Below are 19,857 nucleotides of genomic sequence, written 5' to 3' on the forward strand. Positions count from 1 at the left end.
CATTTCCGTTTCACCGACAGATTCTCCCTTTACTCCACTCCACAGTGAGTTCAGAGCATGAGTTACACAACAATGTGTGTGGTGGCAGGGCTTATTCATGGGCACATAGTTTGCTTGACCCCAGGTCTTTGAACAAAGGCATCGTTATGCTGCTCAAAATATCCTCACACCATTCTCTTTAGCACTTTGACAAACAATTTACACCTGCAGTCACTGATTCGATGAGCCTAATGAGCTCCTGGTGTTTGTGTGGGGGGGTCATATTGAGTTCAAACCCTCTCCTCTGTCTCCATCTGCTGGATAAATATACCACATGAAAGTAAATGCTGAAGTAGATCACTATTTTCAGACAGTTTTTACAAAATAAAGAGACAAAGGAATGCAAGCCAATCGTTAAATGTGATCGTACACATTTCACAAACCAGTTAACATTCAGCTGCTTGAATTTGTACAAAACAGCAACTGAAAAAAAAAACGTATTATACCGGCAGTGCTTGGCAATATAGCATCACAAGCTGTATATAGCAAATTTGACAGTTAAAAAAATAAATACATCGAGAATTAAATATTGTACTCGTAATAAATGTGAGCATCTGCAGACTTATTATGTTACTGAAAACAGACAAAAACATATTTTGACATCTGAGCAGCAGAAAATTCTGATTTCTACAAACATTCAGGTCAGGATGACAGACCTCTTTCAGGTACGTATGTTAGTGGCATCACGACACAGACGAGTAAGTTAGGCTAACATTCATGAGAGGGATTCGGACTCCCTAAGAAATGGGTCAGTCACATAATGGAGGTTGATAATGAGGTTTCCATTATGAGATATCAAGTCCCAGGTCTTTGTGTTCGTCCGGCTTCATTCCCTGCAACAGATCTTCAAGCACTCAGACACTCATGGTTTGTGCTTAAAATAGGCCTCTACTGCAAAGAGAATGGAAACAACGTATATCGGACTCAACAAATTGAGAAGAAAAGAGATAAATAATGACTGCTTGGGTGTTCAGTTTACCTGCATAGTCCTGAGGCAGCATCGGTCTGTTGATAACAGTCTGAAATGCTGCGATCCAGTCCTTCTGATCCTCGTCAGTCTCGCACGCAAATAGAAACTTCCTGTCTGGGGTCACGATTGTAATTCCAAACTGCCAATGGCAGCCTTGAGTGTTCGTGGGGAGGCCAGGAAGCACAGTGTAGCTGTTTTCCTTACAGCCAATGAACACCTCGCCTCGTGCATAAGCATCCTGGCAGCAGAGGGAGAAGCGCAAAGTTTAATCATCTTGAATCAAACTGCAACTCAGTGATGTTGAATGAAACATAAACACTGATTTATAGTTTACATTAAAGGAGCGAACGCCAAATAGATACATTTAGATGGAAAGCTTTTTGTCTAAAAGGGAAACTTATTTGACATTGAATTATAGCGCACTGTCCCTTAAAGAATGCACAGAGACTAATACATGGTAGAAATAAGTGTACCAGTGGATCTTTGAAGTACATGAGCCTCCTGTCATCCATCGTAAACCATCTCTTCTTGAAGCCCTCTGTGTGCTGTGGGACAGAAACGAAAGCCCATTCATTCATACAGTATAGCTTCAAATTGCTCCCGAAGGCAGTGCTTTCGGTGTGCATGTGACGTGAATGATTAGTTAGTCCCGATGGGCAGGTGGCCCCTTGCATGGTAGCCCCTGCCATCAGTGTATCGATGGGTGTGAATGACATGTCGTGTAAAAGTGCTTTGAGTGGTCGGAAAGACTAGAAAGGCGCTGTAGTCCAGTTACCAAATGTCAAATAAACAACTTTGCTTTCACGCTCTGCAAGACACTGTTATAGGTATTGCATATCTCCTCAACATATAAATCACGTTGTGGAAAAGTAATGTAACAACATCAGATCAATGCCTTACTTTTGGACCAGTCTTCTCCATGTAACCCTCCTTTATGTAGTTCCTGGTTAGCTTTGGCAACAACTGGACAAACAAAGAGCAAATTCTTAGTCACGGATAAACTGTGTGTGTGTTGAACTATTACTATTATTTTTGTATTGTAAGTAAGTAATATCCCCCCAAGACAATATTCAAAACAATGCTTTTGTATCTTCATGCATGTGTGTGATGTACTCACATCAGAGGTGGATGCTCCAGGAAAAGCCACCTGAAGATAGTGAAACCTGGCTCCTCTGATGGCATTGAACCAGTCCACCATTTCCTTCAACACAGGGCATCAGGAAGTTCAGTGACGGACTTTTTCTGAAATACCTTTTCCTCACACATCAGCCCTGATACTCCATAATAACCTCCAATGACAAAGACAAAATGTCTTTTCAAAGCTCTAAACCAGAGGGAGATATGCCCCATCTTGAGGAAGTAGCATATTCTCACAATATTATTTCAGATGCTGTATGAGTTTTATGAAGCCTTATTTTATTAAGGTTTATAAAAGTAAACTTCTCTTATTTGTAATGGCAAACTATGTCCACCAGAGGGACATGTATACCTGTTCCTGAGATCCTGAGAAACACTCCGGCTCTTCTTTTTTCTCCACTTAAAACATCAAACAGAAAGTCGCTGCACCTCACCTTTCCATCCTCGTGGTAAACAAAGATATTCCGAGTGCTGTTGTCCTTCAAATAAGTTATCTGCAGGCCCTGGGCAGTGCCGATTTTTGTTGGCTGGAAAGTGGCATTCACAGTATTGATCTTCATTATCGTTTTGGGCTCTCTGGCCTGCAGAAAAGAATGATATGTTTAGAAGATGGATAGTCGATGGTTTGTCTTGGTTTCTCCTTCCATCTCCCTCAAACATGCTCTACATGGAATCTAAAACAATGCAGAAGTTTACCATACCTCGTTTAACACACTGTGATTTTTTTTTAAATGAGATAACATGGTTATAAACATAGTAATAAGCAACGTTTTGAAATGGGAGGGATCTCCAGATTCCACCAGAAAAATCAAGACGTTCCTATAGAGGGAGATTCTTTTTTTTAATCAAAGGCAGATCAAATTTGGATTTTAAAAAAGGTGTGAGGGAACACTCACATCGTGTTTGTTGAAGTACTTCAAAACACCTTCCCGTTCGGACAGAATAAATTTTCGGCTGAGGTACTGTCCATTGTCTCTGCCTCTTTTCCATATAAACCCCTCTCTGTAGCCTGCCGGGAGAAGAGCGCAACAGTCCCGTTCAACACGGAGCAGTAACAAGAGACAAAACAGAAGAAAGACATTTTTACAACATTCACACAGAGGAGAAATTCACAAATGTCACTATAGGGAATATCAAGCCATGGTGAGCCTCGTTATTATTTAGTGATATTTAAGGTAGAAGTTGTTTTGGGGCAGTGGGCAGCAGAACAAGCCGTAAACACAACATTGTCATATCATTTTCTGAAGTTCATATGGCTAACCTGTTATCAAGTCATTTACACATCCAGCAGACAGAACAACTTCAGCGTATTCATGTTTCCGGCCACCCAAAGAATATGCATCCAACAATCATCAGTCTTTCTTTAGTTGCTAAATACTCTGCTATGGTAGAGTTGCTGTCTTTGACTGCCATTTGGCGAGTTTGCTGGAAAACCAAAACTCTCCAACGCACTGTAGAGCTGAAGGGACACAAAGGCTTTAGATCCATTATGAAAAGATATCGATTACGGAAGCTTCAGGCTAATAGTCATGAACGATATTATCATTCCCCGAACCAAGTGGGCAACTTCCTTCACTTGAATTAGCCCCACAACATTTTCTTGGTAAATTAGCTCAAATGAATGCTGATGCTCCGTATGTATATGTCTTTACGTATTGGTCGTCATGAAACCCATTCAAATTGTGCCCCTTTATCCAGCACATTGAGAGTGCACTAACACAGTACTCTTTCATTGCTTTATGCAACAGTGGTCATTCAAGAGTGAGAATATCACACAGGACACTGATCCAGAAACAATGCTGGAGGAGGCCGCTGGAAATCATATTACAAGCAGCTGTAATATGAGGGTGTGTAAGTGTGTGTGCTCACTTTTAGCTTACAGTATGTCACCATACAGCAGCTCAGCAGTGGTGAGAGGAAGCACCTCTGTTTTTACTTCACATACATAATTCAGTTTCAACTGATGGCTTCCTCTACAGGCCTAGTATGTCACCATACAGCAGCTCAGCAGTGGTGAGAGGAAGCACCTCTGTTTTTACTTCACATACATAATTCAGTTTCAACTGATGGCTTCCTCTACAGGCCTTTGGACAACCAAAGCACCATTGCGTCACAACTAACAGTCCGATCAGTGCCAGTGTAGGAATGAACATATATATATGCGCTCTGTCATTTTTAATCTCTTCTAAAAGTTGATATCAAACAGTCCCTAGACACATAGATCGTGTTGGCTGCGTTCCCGGGCTTGTTCCCGACACTGGCCTCTCTGCCAAAACCCACTGTGAGCCAACAGAAACAACACTTCAGAAAAGAAAGGCATCGTCATTGCCCTATCCAAACAACACACAGACACACAAACCTAATTAACATGCGCAAATCAGCAATATAACTATGTTCAACAGAAATATCTAAGAACAGGGTATACGATAATAAACTCGATCTTCTTTCAGTTTTGGCATATTCAAGCAGGAACACTTGTTTGCACGACCACGGAAGCTACTTTTAGTTCATACGATGTTATCATCAGCACTGTGCACTGCAATTACCACAACTAAAAACTGCTGCAAGGTTCTAGGTTTATTAGAATCAAGAGACTTTTACCACTCTTCAGCTTTTTCTTCTTTGATTCTCGTTTTGCCTTCTATGTCTTTTTCTATTCTTTAGTGTAGTTTTAGTTACAATTTGAATGGCGGTGGTATTTATTATATTTCTCATACTTTGTTCATGATACAATCACATCACAGTGTTTGATTTTGACTTTGGAATAGTTTAGGAACCCTAAATATAACAGCAATAATCCCCTTTGACGCCGACTCTCAACCTCACATATGTAGCGCATAACTGTTTTCTTCTGATTACATGGAAATCTCTAAATAGCAGACTACTTTAGAAACAACCTATAAACCACTTCCCCTGAGGATCTGTACAAGAAAAGCATTTCCATTGAAAGTATTCAAATGCTGGTACGGTTATGAGCTAATGTGGTTCAAAGCAAAGGGCGGCAAAGGAAAATGTGCCAGAATATTTCCACTTTCCTCAGGGAAATTGGAATGAACTTTAATGTTTGTCTTCTGGTCCACCTGCACCAACCTATCTCTTTCATCCAGTAACAAAGTCGCCATCGACTGGTCTGGGCTGCAGTAAACGTCTGGTTGAGCAATAGTTGCATCAATTATTCATGATTCTGACATTTCTTTCTCCGCTGCTGAGAGGGGGGGGGGGGGTCAAACTGTCCACAACAACACAACACTATGGAGAACAAGATCATTCATTCACTGTTAAAACATGGATGTCAAATATTTGCAAACACTTGGGAGACCAAAGCAAGTTTTTGGACCACTGTGTCTCGCTGCTAAATTGTCCTGGCATAAAATAGGAGCAATGTAATATGGAATGTTATATAGAGTACACAAAAGAGGCTGTTGTTCCTCCGTGATAGAGACACACAGCCACATGCTCCTAAACCTCTGCACAGCACAACACAAGAGGCCTTTGACAGAGAGGGACAAAGGCAGAGGCAGAGTGGAAGGCTTTGACAGTCATAAGACTTGGACAATAGGGCTTTATCTTGTCTACCTTTCAGTAGAGATTCACCTTTTTTAATTTTTCTATCATTTTTCTTACTGCAAGGTTGCTCAATTCTAACCCTGATATAACTTAGCATGGCTCTGTTTAAAGTGGAACTGTGTTGTGAAGTTGAAACTTCTGTGTGAACTTGACACTGAGGCTCGAGAAATAAACATCACTCTACTGCAAATTTGAAGAGAAAGTTACCGCCCATACCTTCTACAGGGAGGGCATCGAGTAACACAGAAATATCTTTAAAATCTTCCATCCAAAAAGCAGCCACAAACCATGACCTCTATCAGGTTAACTGACTATTGTTGCACAACTTTCCGTTTCCGGCACAGAAGTCACAAATGAAAAACAGTCCAAAAAAAAATCATGAGAACATAAAGAACATATAGACATGTCTGACTGTACTTGTTGTATTCTGTATGAATATAACAATGATGGGACAATTTAATAAGATACAGGCTGAAAAACAATGGTGGCCCTGTTACATTTACACATCAGCCATGTCAGTGAGCAAGCATGCACGACACCAGAGATCCATGGCACTGAAGCACCAGAATAAGATTCATGTTATTACATCCTGTGTTTGACAAGTCAAACTGTCTGCCGGGAGAAAGGCCTATAATCAGAGAGACACACCTCTGTGGCATTAAGTGCTGCATGTAAAACTTTACTTCACCAATTTTGCATTTCTATGCCGTATTTAAACACTAAATACATGGTTTATAAAACTAAAATGCAGTTGTAAGCAGATGTAAGTGTTTAATATTGTATTGGTCAACAACATAACTCGTCCTGAATGACAATATAGTAAAACACAGTTGTGATATAAATAAATATTCATAAGTTATTGGTGACAAATACTGTACATTTATAAACACTTCAATCTAATATCTTAGCGTTTGTTATAAACCCTTTATTACATGTTAATGTATATGCTGCTTATAAATAGGGGTTAACACTGGAGGTGGTTTTTAAAAAGGGGGAAAAAAAGGTAACCGAGTCATTGTTTCTTTTAGCTGAGTAATATTTCAACTATTAACATGCTTTACTTCGATTGTAGTCAAAGGTCAATTTCTGCCAGTTACTTTGCGGGGGCCTCCATTATTGATTCACTGAGTCTCATTAGCAGTCAGGTCGGTGCCACACTCTCTCTCTCTCTCGCTCTCTTTTATGAGGCGTCACAAGGCAATTAGCCAAGAGACATTTGTCATTTGTGACTCATAAGGTCACACAGGCACATGATTCAGCACAAGAGACGGAGATAATGGCTATGCAACATACATTTAGTGGGGAATGACAAAATCGTTTGAACCATGAGGAAAGGGTGAAACAAACTGTGGCTATAGGGGGAAACAGAGGTGGGTGTGGATAACCAATAAACCGGAAGGTAGAGCGGGGGTGGGGGGGGGGGGGGGGGGATATAGGATACATGAGAAGCTGAAGTTTTCTTCCCCTGATGACCAATCCTCATTGTCTCTGCGACATAAGCCATGCTGACACACCAGCGATCCGTCGAACGAGCACTCAGTCTATCTGACAAGCTAATTGGGCCGGGGCCATATAAATGAGCAGCGGGTGACGGTGCCTACTGAGCCATGAGTTATTCATTAACACCCTTTGACTGTGTAATGTCATTGGCAGGCCAAAGAGCACCTCTACACACACCCCAACAGATGTATCAATACAGTTTTCTCACAAGATCCCCATCACAAGAGTTAGTGCTGCTTTAAGTTACATCCCTACCCAGAATACTGTCACATCTTTCAAGCAACAATCTTATGGATCCAGACAAACAAACAGTTTTCAGAGTAGTTACATGCTGCATTTTTCTTATTTCCTAAAATATTTTATTATATAATATTTTAAAGCATTTTATTCTTACCTGCTGAGTAAGGCTCCTGCCTCTCCACACACTGGAACTCCCTCCTCTCGTACTTGGCTCGGATCCATTGTTCTCGCAGGAGCCTGCAGACCAGTTTGCATTAGACACTCAGCTCTGGCAGGGTTTGATGTTTACTTCATGCTGAGGCTAATTTGTTGGAAATGTCTCATTAACTTACATGGATGTCGAGGCTCAGAACAACATTGTTGTTCAACCTCTGAACAAAAGCAGTCAAACATTCCACGGCTCATCTTCTCGTAATCATCGCTTGTGTCTACCTTGCCATTCGTAGATATTGACTCTCATATCCATCTTTATTAAACTCATTTATCTGGACTCTTTCTGTTCCCTTAATAATTATCTTTAACATTCTCAAAGCATCATGCATAAACAAACGCCTTGCATGTGCATGCATCATCAGTTTGCTCCTCACCTCATCATTTCACCATGCTTAATCTGCTCCGTTATCTTCAACATATCAGCGGCACAATATCTAGCTTTCTTCCCTGAATGCTCAAAGCTCTTTGTGGATAATGGATTTTATTCAATCATCCCTTCCTTTGTGCGGCCTTATTAAAGAATCATCCCTCATAAACACGATGGAGGTCAATTCTAAAACAAACCTCACAGCACATTTTTTTTCTTCATTGTTATTTATATCACTGGACGGTTTACGAAGAAACACTTGAACTGAACTGTTGCTTTCTGTTCACAGGAACTTGGCATTCTTATCACGCAGGAGTTTCTGCTGTGAACCATGGCTACCAAAACCACTTGTTTCCCCTAAGTTAGTGAATGCACCCATCTGAACAATAACTTCCGTCTTAATGCTAGAATGGTAGTAGAGAGATTGTCCAGAGGGACTAACAGTGCTGTGCTGTAGATATGTACTCATCACTCTTAGATGCATTGGTGACCTGAATCAGACGTTTAGTAGGGCAGAGGAAGACACACTTACATGCAGTCTTTATGTGTAGGGCAGTAGTAGAAGGCAGGAACTATCTGTTCATATTTGGCCTTGGCAGCATTGTTACCCACAGTGTCCATAAACTGCAGAGGAGAGGAAGAGAAAAACGGATGTTTGTAAGTTATATCTGAGTGTATTACTGTGTGCTCGGTGGTGTAATGCCTGTAAGCGCATGTGTATTTGGCTTCTGCTTAAAGGTCCCACTCACACACACACACATACATACACAAAGATATTGGTTGTATCTGCAGGAATGGAAGGCAGAGAGTGATGCTCACAGTGGAGCATGGTCTGCTGGGTGAGGACGGGGCCAGAGGGTGCAGACGTTACCTCAAGCCAAGTTTCAGACTGTAATTATTGGCTGGCCTTCTCTTACAAAACATGGGGCTTTCTACTTTTTTCAGGGTCATGTATGAATAAAATCACTTCGCATATACGCAACAGACACAATGTCTTACCTCCACCTCAGAGGAGCTCCAGGGATCCAGCAGGACAGATTTCACTCTGCTGATCTGAACAATGTTTCTATGAAGGCCGGAGCAGCTGAGACACACAAACACCCCCAGAGTGTAGGATGCCCATTCCGGATCTGCAACTCAGGAGAAAGACAGACGTAGATGCACACGTAAACCACGAGCTCAAAATAACTGTTCACACTGAAACTTTCCTGAACCTCCTTCTAACAGACACTGATGGCTCAGCTATAATTGAAGCAGGTTGACTATAGCAAACAGCAAACAAGCGTAACAGTGGTTGACACATTATAACTATTTTGACATGTGCACAAGTTGTTTTTTTACATTATTCCTGCTGGGGATTAAGAATCCTAATTATAACATGTAGTTAATTCGTATTTACAAGAGGTGTTGGTCCAGAAAGAGCAGAAACAGGTATAGATAAAGGGTCAAGACTGGGCAATGGCAGAGATGAGGAACATGGTGAGACTATGGGGTCGTCTTTCTTTCAGATCATGGAGAAGACCGACAGCACACGACATATGATCAAATATGTATTGTGTCTATCTGTCGTCTTCTCTCCATCTCTCTGTCTTTAAATACATGCCGGCTACTCCCTCAAGTCATTTATCTTTGCATCTTAAATAATACTTTTTCAAAGTGTACTCACTTCAGCCTACACAGGAAGCAGTTCACCCAAAGACATCTTAGAGCTTGTCTCCATGACCTACATTTAACAACTCAGTTCACATCCAAGAATGAATGTCAGTCAAGATCTGAATTGAATGTCAGTCAAGATCTGAATTGTATTTAGGTTTGTGTGAGGCCAGATAGGTGTTTTCTTTCCATTTTTCAGTCTGGTGGCAGTAGTGAGAGAGTCGACCCGGCACCACTGCTGGCTCAGCGTGGATCACCCCGGCAGGGTAGTGTTTCATAGATGTTATTTCTGCCCACAGACGCGACAAAATGTCTCCTTTAATGTAGTATTTACACAACTGCATACACACAACTGCACAATTGCATAGATTTAAACTGCAGCTACAACTACTGAACATGTTTTATGAATATTGGAAATTGACAGGCGTGATGACTGTATATCAGTTACCAGTGTGTGCGACACGTTATTCACACTTACACAACCTTCACACGTTACATTCACACTCGTTTGCATTCAGTAAATGAGTCATTACACCTCTGTGCCTCCTCCAATAAAACATGTACTGAAGACCTCTGACATACAGCAAACATAAACTGAAAAAAATGACTTGTTTGTTGGTGACATGATGTCACCCAGTTATGTTTCTGCTAAAGTAGTTCAGTGAAAGGTCAGACGTTTCTCACCCAGTTCAAACATTTCTTCAAAGGGAGACCAAGAGAATCTAGCGTGGCAATTATGAATTTCACAATAAATCCACTGCATACTTTTTTTCCTTATTTTTTTTATACCAAGGGAGTAAATAACATGGCAGATTATTTTGTTATGACAATTTAGTATGCTAATCCATTTCAATTCAGGACCGAACCGACACAGAACAGGTTGCAGCAAATGTGTGTATGGCTACGCTACACACACAAAGCATGAATCTTCATTAGTCATATCAATGCAAGGTGAGATTACAGCTGACGTGGTGGTCATTTTGTAACTGAGTCAGAGAGCTCAGGCAGTGTCACCTAGTTCGCATGAGCGTGCTGCAGCCCTTCAACCATTGCTCATGAAAACGGAGTGAACTTGTGCTTCAAAAATAGCATGAAAACAAAAAAAAAATATGACTTCCTTGTGCATAATCACAAAGCTGCACACGTGCATCTGCACACAAGAGACAAGTAGCTGATGTGTAGCTAGCTAGTCCCATCGCCTCCTCATTGTGTGGGCCTCTTGTAGTTGAGACATTCAACCAGTCGAACTGAGAAGTCAGTATCCATGACAACAAGATGCATACAAAGTCAAAAAGAGGATGAAAACATATTTGGCATACAACAGAAATGTAAGGGTCGGGAAAGCAGAAATGCACGAAGCCCCTTAAAATAAGTAAACAGTACTTGATTAATTCATTCAAATATTCAAATATATTCTGCAGCTATTTTGATAATTAATAATACCGGAAGTCAATTTAGTATTTTTTTCAAGAAAACAATGTTAAATATTTGCCTAACTTTCTCCAGCTGCAGCTTTCCAATTAAAAGGGCGTTGCAGCTTTTCATATTATGCACTATAGGGTTGTACGTGGGTCCTTTTTTCACAAGCCACACCTGTTTGACTGTGGTTGTTACCCCTTCTTGTATGCACATGCACTTGACTGCCGATACGACAAGAACTAACTAGGTGTGACCGTCATGGTGTGTGACCACATGTGTAGTATAAATAAGGAAATCAACCTCCAGATGAATACAAATTTGAACCCTCAACCAACAAAGAATACATCTGTAATATATACCCCACATAGGAATAACAATACATATTAAATATATTTTGTATTGTTTTTAACTGCTGAGACTATGCACTATTACTATCACATAGTTACTTTTTCCTGACAGCCCTCCCGAAATTCATTACTTTGACATTTACACTCTTTCATCTTCATTATCTCAACTTTTATATTATAACCAAACCATTCCGTGACTGTCCGAAAAGAGAACTCACCGGCCTTGCGAGAGAGAACTGGAGGCACGGTGTGAAATTGTGGCGAAGAGAGTTCATTATTTCAAGCTGATAATATCCCACGGGAATAACAAAGAAGTAGGACGGTCATAACATGTATTCACAATCAGGTTTAAGTCGCTGCGAGGTCACTAAAGTGTCTTTGTCCAGCATCTGTCAGAGTCAGACAGCGACTCTCCTCCAGCTTACCCGCAGCTCCGCAGTCGGCACAGTTTCCATTTCCAGGTTTCCCCAAAAGCTGTTTCACACGCAGACTGTTCTTTTCTTGATCCGAAGCCATAATAAAAAATGATTCTGCCCCGATTCCTGCTCAGCGGCTGAAAACCTTCAACTCTCGTGCATCAACAGTAAGAGTGCCGCTGGGACGCGCTGGACTGCTTTTGTGCAACAAACGCGCCTACACATCTAACGAGAGTCATTTTTAGGTGGAGGGCTGAATAGTAGAGCATGGTCAGTCTAGTGTATATGCTGTATAACCCATATACATCAATAGGTTAAAGTCTTAGCTCTGCCTTTTTCCAGAGTGAGACCTCCAGCGGTCATTGTGATGGTATGAAATGCGCTCACGACACTCCCAGTCTGAGGTTGCACCCCCTTCACCAATTCCCTGCGTGGAAATATATACCTGATCTCAAGATTTTAACGACCTGAACAGACGCGGTTGTTGATAAGAATTTGGTGGTAGTAAAAATAAATTTCATAGAAGATATATAAAACAGAAACCCCTTTTTGCCTACAAGAGTATTTAAAGGTAAAGTATACACATCATGGTACAAGTATGAACGCACTCTGGCCTCTAACCAGGATTTAATCCAAAAAGCCAAAATATGACAAGTTATATACTGAACTCACACTCTACATGTTTCAGCAATTTTATTTTTCAAAATGTCTAAAAATTCAGTACATTGTAAAAAGAAGTTACACTTTAAAAGAAATATTTGTCGAACCCAGTGGAGTCAAGCTCAGCTTGAAACAACATATTTAGCGAGACAGCTTTCAGGGTCAACCGAACACCAAATATGAAAAGAAAATACTCCTATTTGGACTAAAAAAAACATTTATGCTTTCTACATGCAGGCAGATGTTTATGTTGGCTACAATGCAGAGGATTTTATTTCTTGTAATCCATGAGATCTGGGAAAGCAGAAACTCCAGCTGTGAGAATCCAAGCGATCACTTGATATCAGGAGGCAGGTAACTCGTCTATCTGGAGGAGTTAGAGCTGGAACGAGAACGGTGGCGCCTACGACCAGGAGACCTAGAGCGAGTACGGCGGCGTACTGGGGACCGCCTCCTCGGGGAGCGGGACCTGCAAGGACAGACGAAGAAACTACAATTACCACCTCGCGGAGCAGATTGTTCCTTTTTAAATATGTAAATAAAATTGATTCGACTTTGTTAAGCTCTGTTTTCCTTGTATGTCTATTGGTGTGCAAGTTCATTGAGAGAAACAAAAAACTGTGAAACAACATGCTCGGCCAATAAAGCTGAAGAATGAACGGCCTAATGGTCTAAAACCAAACAACATGAACATTATGCTCACATGATATTGTGAAAATCAAGAGTAGGTAGCTACTGATTGAAAATCATAAATGTACCTTCTCCTCATGCGTGGTGGACTGCGGCGCCACATGGGTGGTGGCGGGGGCATTCTGCGAGGGGGAGAAGGTCTACGAGGTGGAGGACGAACTCGTTGAGCCAGCACGGCAGATGCACTGATTTCCTGTCCGTCAATCTGACCTAACAATAACAAAGTTGAAACAGAAAGTTATTCAACACGTATGCCCAGTAGAGTAATGGTGTGCGACAGAGGCACTGACGGGAACACGTTGGCCTACCTCCATCCATGTGTTTGAGGGCCTTCTGAGCCTCATCGGGAGTCTCAAACTCCACATAAGCATAACCCCTGGAGAGGTGTGGGTGGATCCGGTCCATTGGCAGATCGACCATTTTGATTTTTCCATAAGTGGAAAAGATCTCCTGGATGTGGTCCTGTGCAAAAAAAGACAATGTTTTTTTTTAATCCTTGGAGGAATGTTGATATTGTTAATTTACAAAATACCGGTAATCTGAATTCATAATGAATAAAACTAGACCGCTAACAACAAGGAATTGAACAGCCTATATACTGGACAAGAACCATAATGGATTACAATAATTGCAACATCTCAAACGTTCTTCTTTTTTTACTTTCCATTTTGATTATAAAACATGTTGTTATCTAGCTAGCATTACGTTTCTGAGATCATAATCTCAAATCATGTCACATCATACATCAACAATCTTAACAGTTTCTCAGCTGACCTTGGTGACGTTCCTGGTCAGCCGCCCTAAGTGAACTTTAGTTGGTTTAGGGATTGGGCTTCTTTTCTTTCGCTCCTTGTCATCTCCCCTCTTCTGTGTTTTGGACCTGATGATTCATAAACAAAACATTTGATTAATTTCATCAGATCTCTAACAGGCGAAAAGAAACAAGACATTAAAGTCCATACATAATGGGTAGTCATCTGCATTAGATATAGCGACTCACGCTGAGCGGGATCGGCGGCGGTTATCATGGCGTCTACGGCTGGGGCTGGGGGAGCCTGAGGTGCTGGAAGATGAGGAACGAGAGCTTGAAGAACCAGAGCGGCTGGATCCAGATGAGCTGGATCCACTTGAGGAACCAGAGCTCGAACCAGAGCCGCTGCTTGAAGTAGAGCTAGATCTTGACATGGTCAAAACACAGAAAAACATGTTAGGTAAAACAATATACATATTTAAGACACTAAGTAACAGAGAATAACACAAACACTAATAATGGCATCAAGAATGTAGAAAACATACCTGCTGCTGGTGCCAGTAGATGCACTGCGACGTTTCCTAGCCTTCTCCCGTCCTCTCTCCTTATCTCCTTCCTTGGTACCAGTCTTGTCTTTGCCTCTGTCTTTTGTTTTTTCCTCCTCCTTCCGCTTTGTGGGTGACGGTGCCCTAAAGTCAGAGCTGCTGTTACTTTGAGATCAGAGACATTGTGACTGGTGTAGGGCAGCAACTAATAAGTATTTTCATAAATTTAGTCTATTGTCAGAAAGTAGTGAAATGTGCATGCCACAATACCCCAGAGCCCAAGTTAGTGTCTTGAAATTGCCATTTTGTCTGACCAACAGACCCAAAGATATTCAAACTACTATTACACAGAATGGGATCAGCAAAACGTTTGAGAAGCTGGAACCAACGAGACGTTTTGGGTTGATAAAATGACTAACGATGAATCCGTTATCAAAATAGTTGTCCAAACATTTTCTATCGACCGAAATATAGTTTCAAAACTTGACTAAGGATAACAGTTTCTTCTACACATGTGCATTAATGCTGTAAAGAACATACAACCAAAAGGACGTAAAGTCTGTGCAAGTCGTAAGTAACCGTCGCAATGTAGCGAGAATGTCCTTACTGGACATTTGCATATTAAAAACGTCTTCGGCTGTAATGTTATTTTATTGGGGGCGCGTGTATAATGTCATATTAATATAATTATAACTGAAACCTCTTACACTAGTCAACTTTACTACCAACAAAAGGTAACGTTACTCTGACAAAATTCGGCCGCCATTAATTCAACTGACTCCTCAAAACAAGGCGCACACAGCCACGGGGACTGCTGTTGTATCGATTGCGACACGATTCATAAGTGCACACACGGTTTAAAAACGTGACACAATATTCCATATATAATACAACATGTAATGGGATTGAAACTAGCTCGATTGTAATCGAATATATGGTTAAACTTACATATTGTTTTTTTCAGTCGAGGTGATTTCGATTCAACCACTTGCGGCCGGAGAAAACGTCGCTTGGTGATGACGAAGGAGCGGACGTGACGCATCCACCCATGCGCCACTTACAAATCATTTATTTATTTACCTTCTTGTCGATAACAATGTTAGTTGACTACGTCGTACCTAGGCTGAGATGAAATACTTCATATTGATACGTGGAATGATTTAATCACCGATCGACCTGACGAGGTGAGCGCTTCACTATAACGGCGCTGTGCTTACGCTAGCTGTTAGCTCGTCTAACGTTAACATTTGCTACAGATTCATTTAACTAACGTTACTATACGGCATCGTATAACGTTACCTATCTGCCACCACGGCGACCGTTATTTTTCACCAATCCTCTATTTTTGTTTTTAATCTCGACGTTTCGTCTTTCTTCTTCTGTAACGTTAGCCACCTCATACTGTTACTGTTTATTTAAGCAAATGTATTTTTTATGTGGATCCGGATTTATAAATATAGCTACGTTTCTTGTTTTACTGGGATACGTTTGTACTGGATAATAACCAAAGTGATTCTTGATATAACACGATGCAGTAAGTTTATTGTTACAACAGTTCGAAAACAATATATTGTTATAACCTAATAAGGATACTAGGAGGAGCTGAGCAAAAGTTTTGCGTAGCAGATGTTGGAAGCAATACTCCTCTGCTTTACTGGTATTTTCATATACAAGAAGAAGTCCACAGTGGCAGCACCTGTTGTTTATTTTCCAGTATTAATCATACACTAAACGTTAGTTACCATCTTTTTTACTACATGTTTTATGAATCTTCTAGAGATCAACTGCCAAACTCAGAGTCCCTCTAGAGTGAGAAACTATGGGCCGGCTGGATGATGCCGCCAAACACAAAGTGGTGGAGCTGCGGAGGGCTGGTCTGAGTTTCCGTAAGATCAAAGCTGTGCTGGAGCTGGAGAACATCAAGGTGTCCGCCCAGGCCATCTACCTGTTCCTGAGGGAGTTTCAAGGGCGGCCGCCAGGGAGGGTTATACCTATGGAGGTTGGAAGCAGCACATCACCCGCACAGGTGCAGCCTCGAGCCGGGCCAATGCAAGAGAGCTGGAGTAACATTCAAATCCAAAATCTTCTGCGGGAGGCATCTCACCATGCTGGCTTTGTAGCAACTGCCAATTTTGCCAAACGTACTTCCACAAATCCAGATACTGGAGTAAAGCCATCTGGGTATGGGGAGACTAGTGGAGGCAGCCGGCCAGAACAGCAACACGAGGAAGATAAGGAAGAAAATGACATCCAGATCGTAAGTGTCACCTCCCTTGCACAGGGCAGCCAACCAAGAGTTCCCCCCACGGTAACAACAGCAGAGGCCAGTGCTTTGTCTTCCACACTAACAGGCTCTGGAGTTATGAGGAGGAGAGCTACACCTTCTCCAGCCACCACTTCAATGCTGGCAGCTCGAAAGAGGCTTTTGGACAAGGCGCTGTCACACAGGATGAAGGTACCTACTTGCACATCATTTCTCACATTTGGCACAATTTCAAATGTTACGTTTGTAATTCTTGCTTAGCATTGCACAAGACCTGTATAATGCGTGAAATAAAAAAGGCATCAAATCATCTGTCAATCTTAACTCGCACACAACGTTTTTCAACAGTTATTCCATCAGGTAGCGCCATCGTTAAGGAGCGATCACTCAAGTGTCCAAAGTGATGATTTGAGAGGTGCAATGCCACAACAACCTGAAACTTATGATCTGACCACTGAAAAGGTGAGGAAAGAGCAAACCTGATCTCCGCCTTTATTGACTTTCACTAAAGTGTGTGCCAGCACTTAACGATGACGGACTTCAGTCAGCTCATGTGACCGGGCCACAGTACATCGTAAGTCCAAAGTATAGTTAACCCTTTACACCAGTTGCTGGCACCGGGTGGTATTCCAGCATATGTCCTCACCTGATTCTGGGAGCCTGAATTTTCATTCAAGATTCATTGTAATGTTATTAAGATTGCATTTCATATTTTTATGATATTTTTGTTATGTTGCACAGACTGCTGTGGAAGGTCAATCTGGTGGAGGCAGCACCCCCAGACGTTTCCTTACACAGAGACCTTGTCTGTCTTCCCGTTCCCTTCACCCGATCCCTCGGGTTGGCATTCGTCTTCCTAACCGGTCACCAGCACCTTTACCGTCCTCGGCTCCTGGGGTTACCGTCATCCGCTTACAGACTCCTGGAGGCCAGGGCACCACTCGTAGTGAGAGGAACCCGAGCCCCCAGCGGGCAGTCCAGGACCCCGGGGGGGGTAGAGGTGGTCTACAGGATCAGATTCAGACCCTGGGATCTGAGGTGCGCAGCTTGGGTCTGGCAGTGAAGATGCTGGTGGAGCAGCAGTGCTGCCTGGAGAGGGAGCAGCTGCAGCAGACACACATTCAGAAGCAGATCCTCATCACGCTACAGACTCTCGCCACCAAACTGGGACGTTGCAGCATCGTTCAACAGCAGCACAACAAAACTCCATCGCCATCTGGTTTGCCAACAGCTTCTGCATCTACCTCCTTCAACCAGGACACCTTCAACTTCAACAGTCAAGGCACGTACACCCAGTGCAGCCAAACCGAGCCAAGCTTCAACTCTTTAGAGAGTTTAGAACATGCAGAGGCCTTTAAACTGCCAGGAGTGTGCCCTTCGAATATCAATGGGTTTCCACCATGTAGCAATACTGAGAACCTCCCACTTACTCACACTCCCCCTCGCACACAACCATATGCAGCTGCATACCCACAGCAAAACAGTCAAACACTCATGCGACCCTACACACAATCCTATGTCTCGACATACAACCAGTCACATTGTCAGACTTTCAGAGGATCAGAGAGCAAAACGTCTGATTTCCCAAGAAGCTGTTCAAGGACTCTCCAGGACTGCAGTGTGTCTACCCAGCCAGTGATGGACTCAAACCTCTCTTCACAGGATCAACAGATCAATATTGTCAAAGTGGAAGGACCTTAGATACCACAGTGTTCTGGGACCATAAGGGCTTGGGCATGCTTTTTTTTTAGAGTCACTTTAAAATACTTTCCACATGTTTTTACAATAAACGTATGCTGTAGCATTCCTTACATTCATTTTATTTCCAAAGTACATTCCAAGGGAATAAAAAGAGCAATAGAATGCAACGCTTTAGTAATAATGTGTTTATGATTTGTCTTTACTGGAGGTAATGATTACAAAAGTAGAGCAAATGATTATGTGCAGGCACAATTCTTGTTTATTTTTGTATCCCTAGGATTGGCATTACGAACTGTTAAGTTTTCATTCCTCCATTGTAACTGATCCAAAGCACATTCCCATTTCAATGTTTAAGGCAGTGTGTGAAGAGTATCTTGTATGTGTGTTGAGCTGACCCTTACTAATGGTTCAATTCATCTCATGACCTGCACAGGAAGGGTTTAAATGTAAGAGCTGTAGTTTAATCTATAACCCGTTTTCCTCAATTTAGCCACCTACGACCCAGTCTGCCTCCAAAGCCACGGCCAGGATGGCATAGAACTCCTTTGTCAACCTAAATTAACTGACACTGGGCCTGGCTCCCACCACCCGTAAAACCCATAAACACTAAATATGAGGACTTCAAGTTAAAGTGTCACCCTTTAAATTGATGCTAAAGGCTGCTAATGCTATGCTGAAGAAGGTCCCAGGACTGGTCTAATGGACCACTGTCAACATGCTTTAGAAGCATTGAGATACATGCAGGTTTACTATTGTTCTCTGTGTGTTTGTGTGGTTAATACCAAGTACACTTTAATGTGAACGACATGAGAAAGCAGATAGTAGACTGAAGTAACATACAAGGAATGCTGCATATTCCTTCCCGGGCCTCCACACACCAAATTTATGAAATTATTTTACATTTTTGTAATGTCTTTCTGTGACATGCCATATCAAGACAGGTTTTTGAAGTACACCTGTATGTCAAATATCTGTCGTGAATCTTCCTGATTACTTGTCCACTCATTCAGTCAGGTTTTCCTTGTCAATAACAGACCCAGCGACTCCCACCTGTCTTAAGTTCGACCACCTATTCTGTTCCACTCACCTCCACATTTCCCTGATTATCTCAGCAGTATTTATACAGACCCACTTATCTTCTGCCAGATTGTCTTTTGCATTGAGCAAAGCATAGCGGTCTTGTTGTTTACCTGCCTGATTTCCTTTTTTTAAACACAGTTTGCCTTCTGTGTTTACCCGACGGGTTTTGACCTCGACCTGGTTTTGGATTAAAGATTTTTTAGACTTTGCTCTTTACACAAATCTCATGAGTCATGATTGTGTGTTTCTGCCTGTTCTATGCCAGCCAGCGTTACAATAATTAACTAAAAGGAAAGAAT

General features: G+C 41.9%; 3 protein-coding genes across 3 annotated transcripts; 1 reads left to right on the plus strand and 2 right to left on the minus strand.

Moving 5' to 3' along the window:
- Nucleotides 1–841: 841 nt before the first annotated feature.
- Nucleotides 842–11,968, minus strand: LOC306787247 (arf-GAP with dual PH domain-containing protein 1-like; the record flags this gene model as incomplete). The annotated part of the gene is made up of 11 exons (XM_079282341.1): nt 842–930; nt 1,019–1,247; nt 1,483–1,554; nt 1,910–1,972; nt 2,127–2,210; nt 2,581–2,727; nt 3,043–3,155; nt 7,608–7,690; nt 8,566–8,657; nt 9,033–9,163; nt 11,878–11,968. 11 exons carry the CDS (start codon nt 11,966–11,968, stop codon nt 902–904), a joined length of 1,134 nt encoding a protein of 377 aa, XP_079138467.1. The 3' UTR covers nt 842–901.
- Nucleotides 11,969–12,546: 578 nt separating this feature from the next.
- Nucleotides 12,547–15,528, minus strand: rnps1 (RNA binding protein S1, serine-rich domain). Its single transcript, XM_079281458.1, has 7 exons — nt 15,463–15,528; nt 14,515–14,658; nt 14,219–14,395; nt 13,993–14,098; nt 13,527–13,680; nt 13,287–13,428; nt 12,547–12,997 (listed from the first exon to the last, which is right to left on the minus strand). Coding segments are annotated over exons 1-7 (831 nt in total). The 5' UTR covers nt 15,465–15,528; the 3' UTR covers nt 12,547–12,891.
- A 56-nt stretch (nt 15,529–15,584) lies between these two features.
- Nucleotides 15,585–19,734, plus strand: LOC306787151 (uncharacterized protein). The gene is made up of 4 exons (XM_079282213.1): nt 15,585–15,698; nt 16,292–16,969; nt 17,126–17,239; nt 17,519–19,734. The coding sequence occupies exons 2-4, from the start codon at nt 16,334–16,336 to the stop codon at nt 18,476–18,478; spliced, it is 1,710 nt and encodes a 569-aa protein (XP_079138339.1). The 5' UTR covers nt 15,585–15,698; nt 16,292–16,333; the 3' UTR covers nt 18,479–19,734.
- The last annotated feature ends 123 nt before the right edge of the window (nt 19,735–19,857 follow it).

Source organism: Melanostigma gelatinosum, assembly GCF_949748355.1.
Source record: "Melanostigma gelatinosum genome assembly, chromosome: 13".
Classification (NCBI taxonomy): Eukaryota; Metazoa; Chordata; class Actinopteri; order Perciformes; family Zoarcidae; genus Melanostigma; species Melanostigma gelatinosum.

Bases quoted from the DNA above. Each gene is read 5' to 3' on its own strand.
- rnps1 (XM_079281458.1), bottom strand. The intron at 14,099-14,218 runs GTGAGTCGCTAT...ATGAATCATCAG, and splicing joins CGCCGCCGATCCCGCTCAGC to GTCCAAAACACAGAAGAGGG. The intron at 13,429-13,526 runs GTAGGCCAACGT...TGTTATTGTTAG, and splicing joins CCTCAAACACATGGATGGAG to GTCAGATTGACGGACAGGAA.
- LOC306787151 (XM_079282213.1), top strand. From the start codon at position 16,334: ATGGGCCGGCTGGATGATGCCGCCAAACACAAAGTGGTGGAGCTGCGG. The intron at 16,970-17,125 runs GTACCTACTTGC...GTTTTTCAACAG, and splicing joins CGCTGTCACACAGGATGAAG to TTATTCCATCAGGTAGCGCC. The intron at 17,240-17,518 runs GTGAGGAAAGAG...TATGTTGCACAG, and splicing joins ATGATCTGACCACTGAAAAG to ACTGCTGTGGAAGGTCAATC.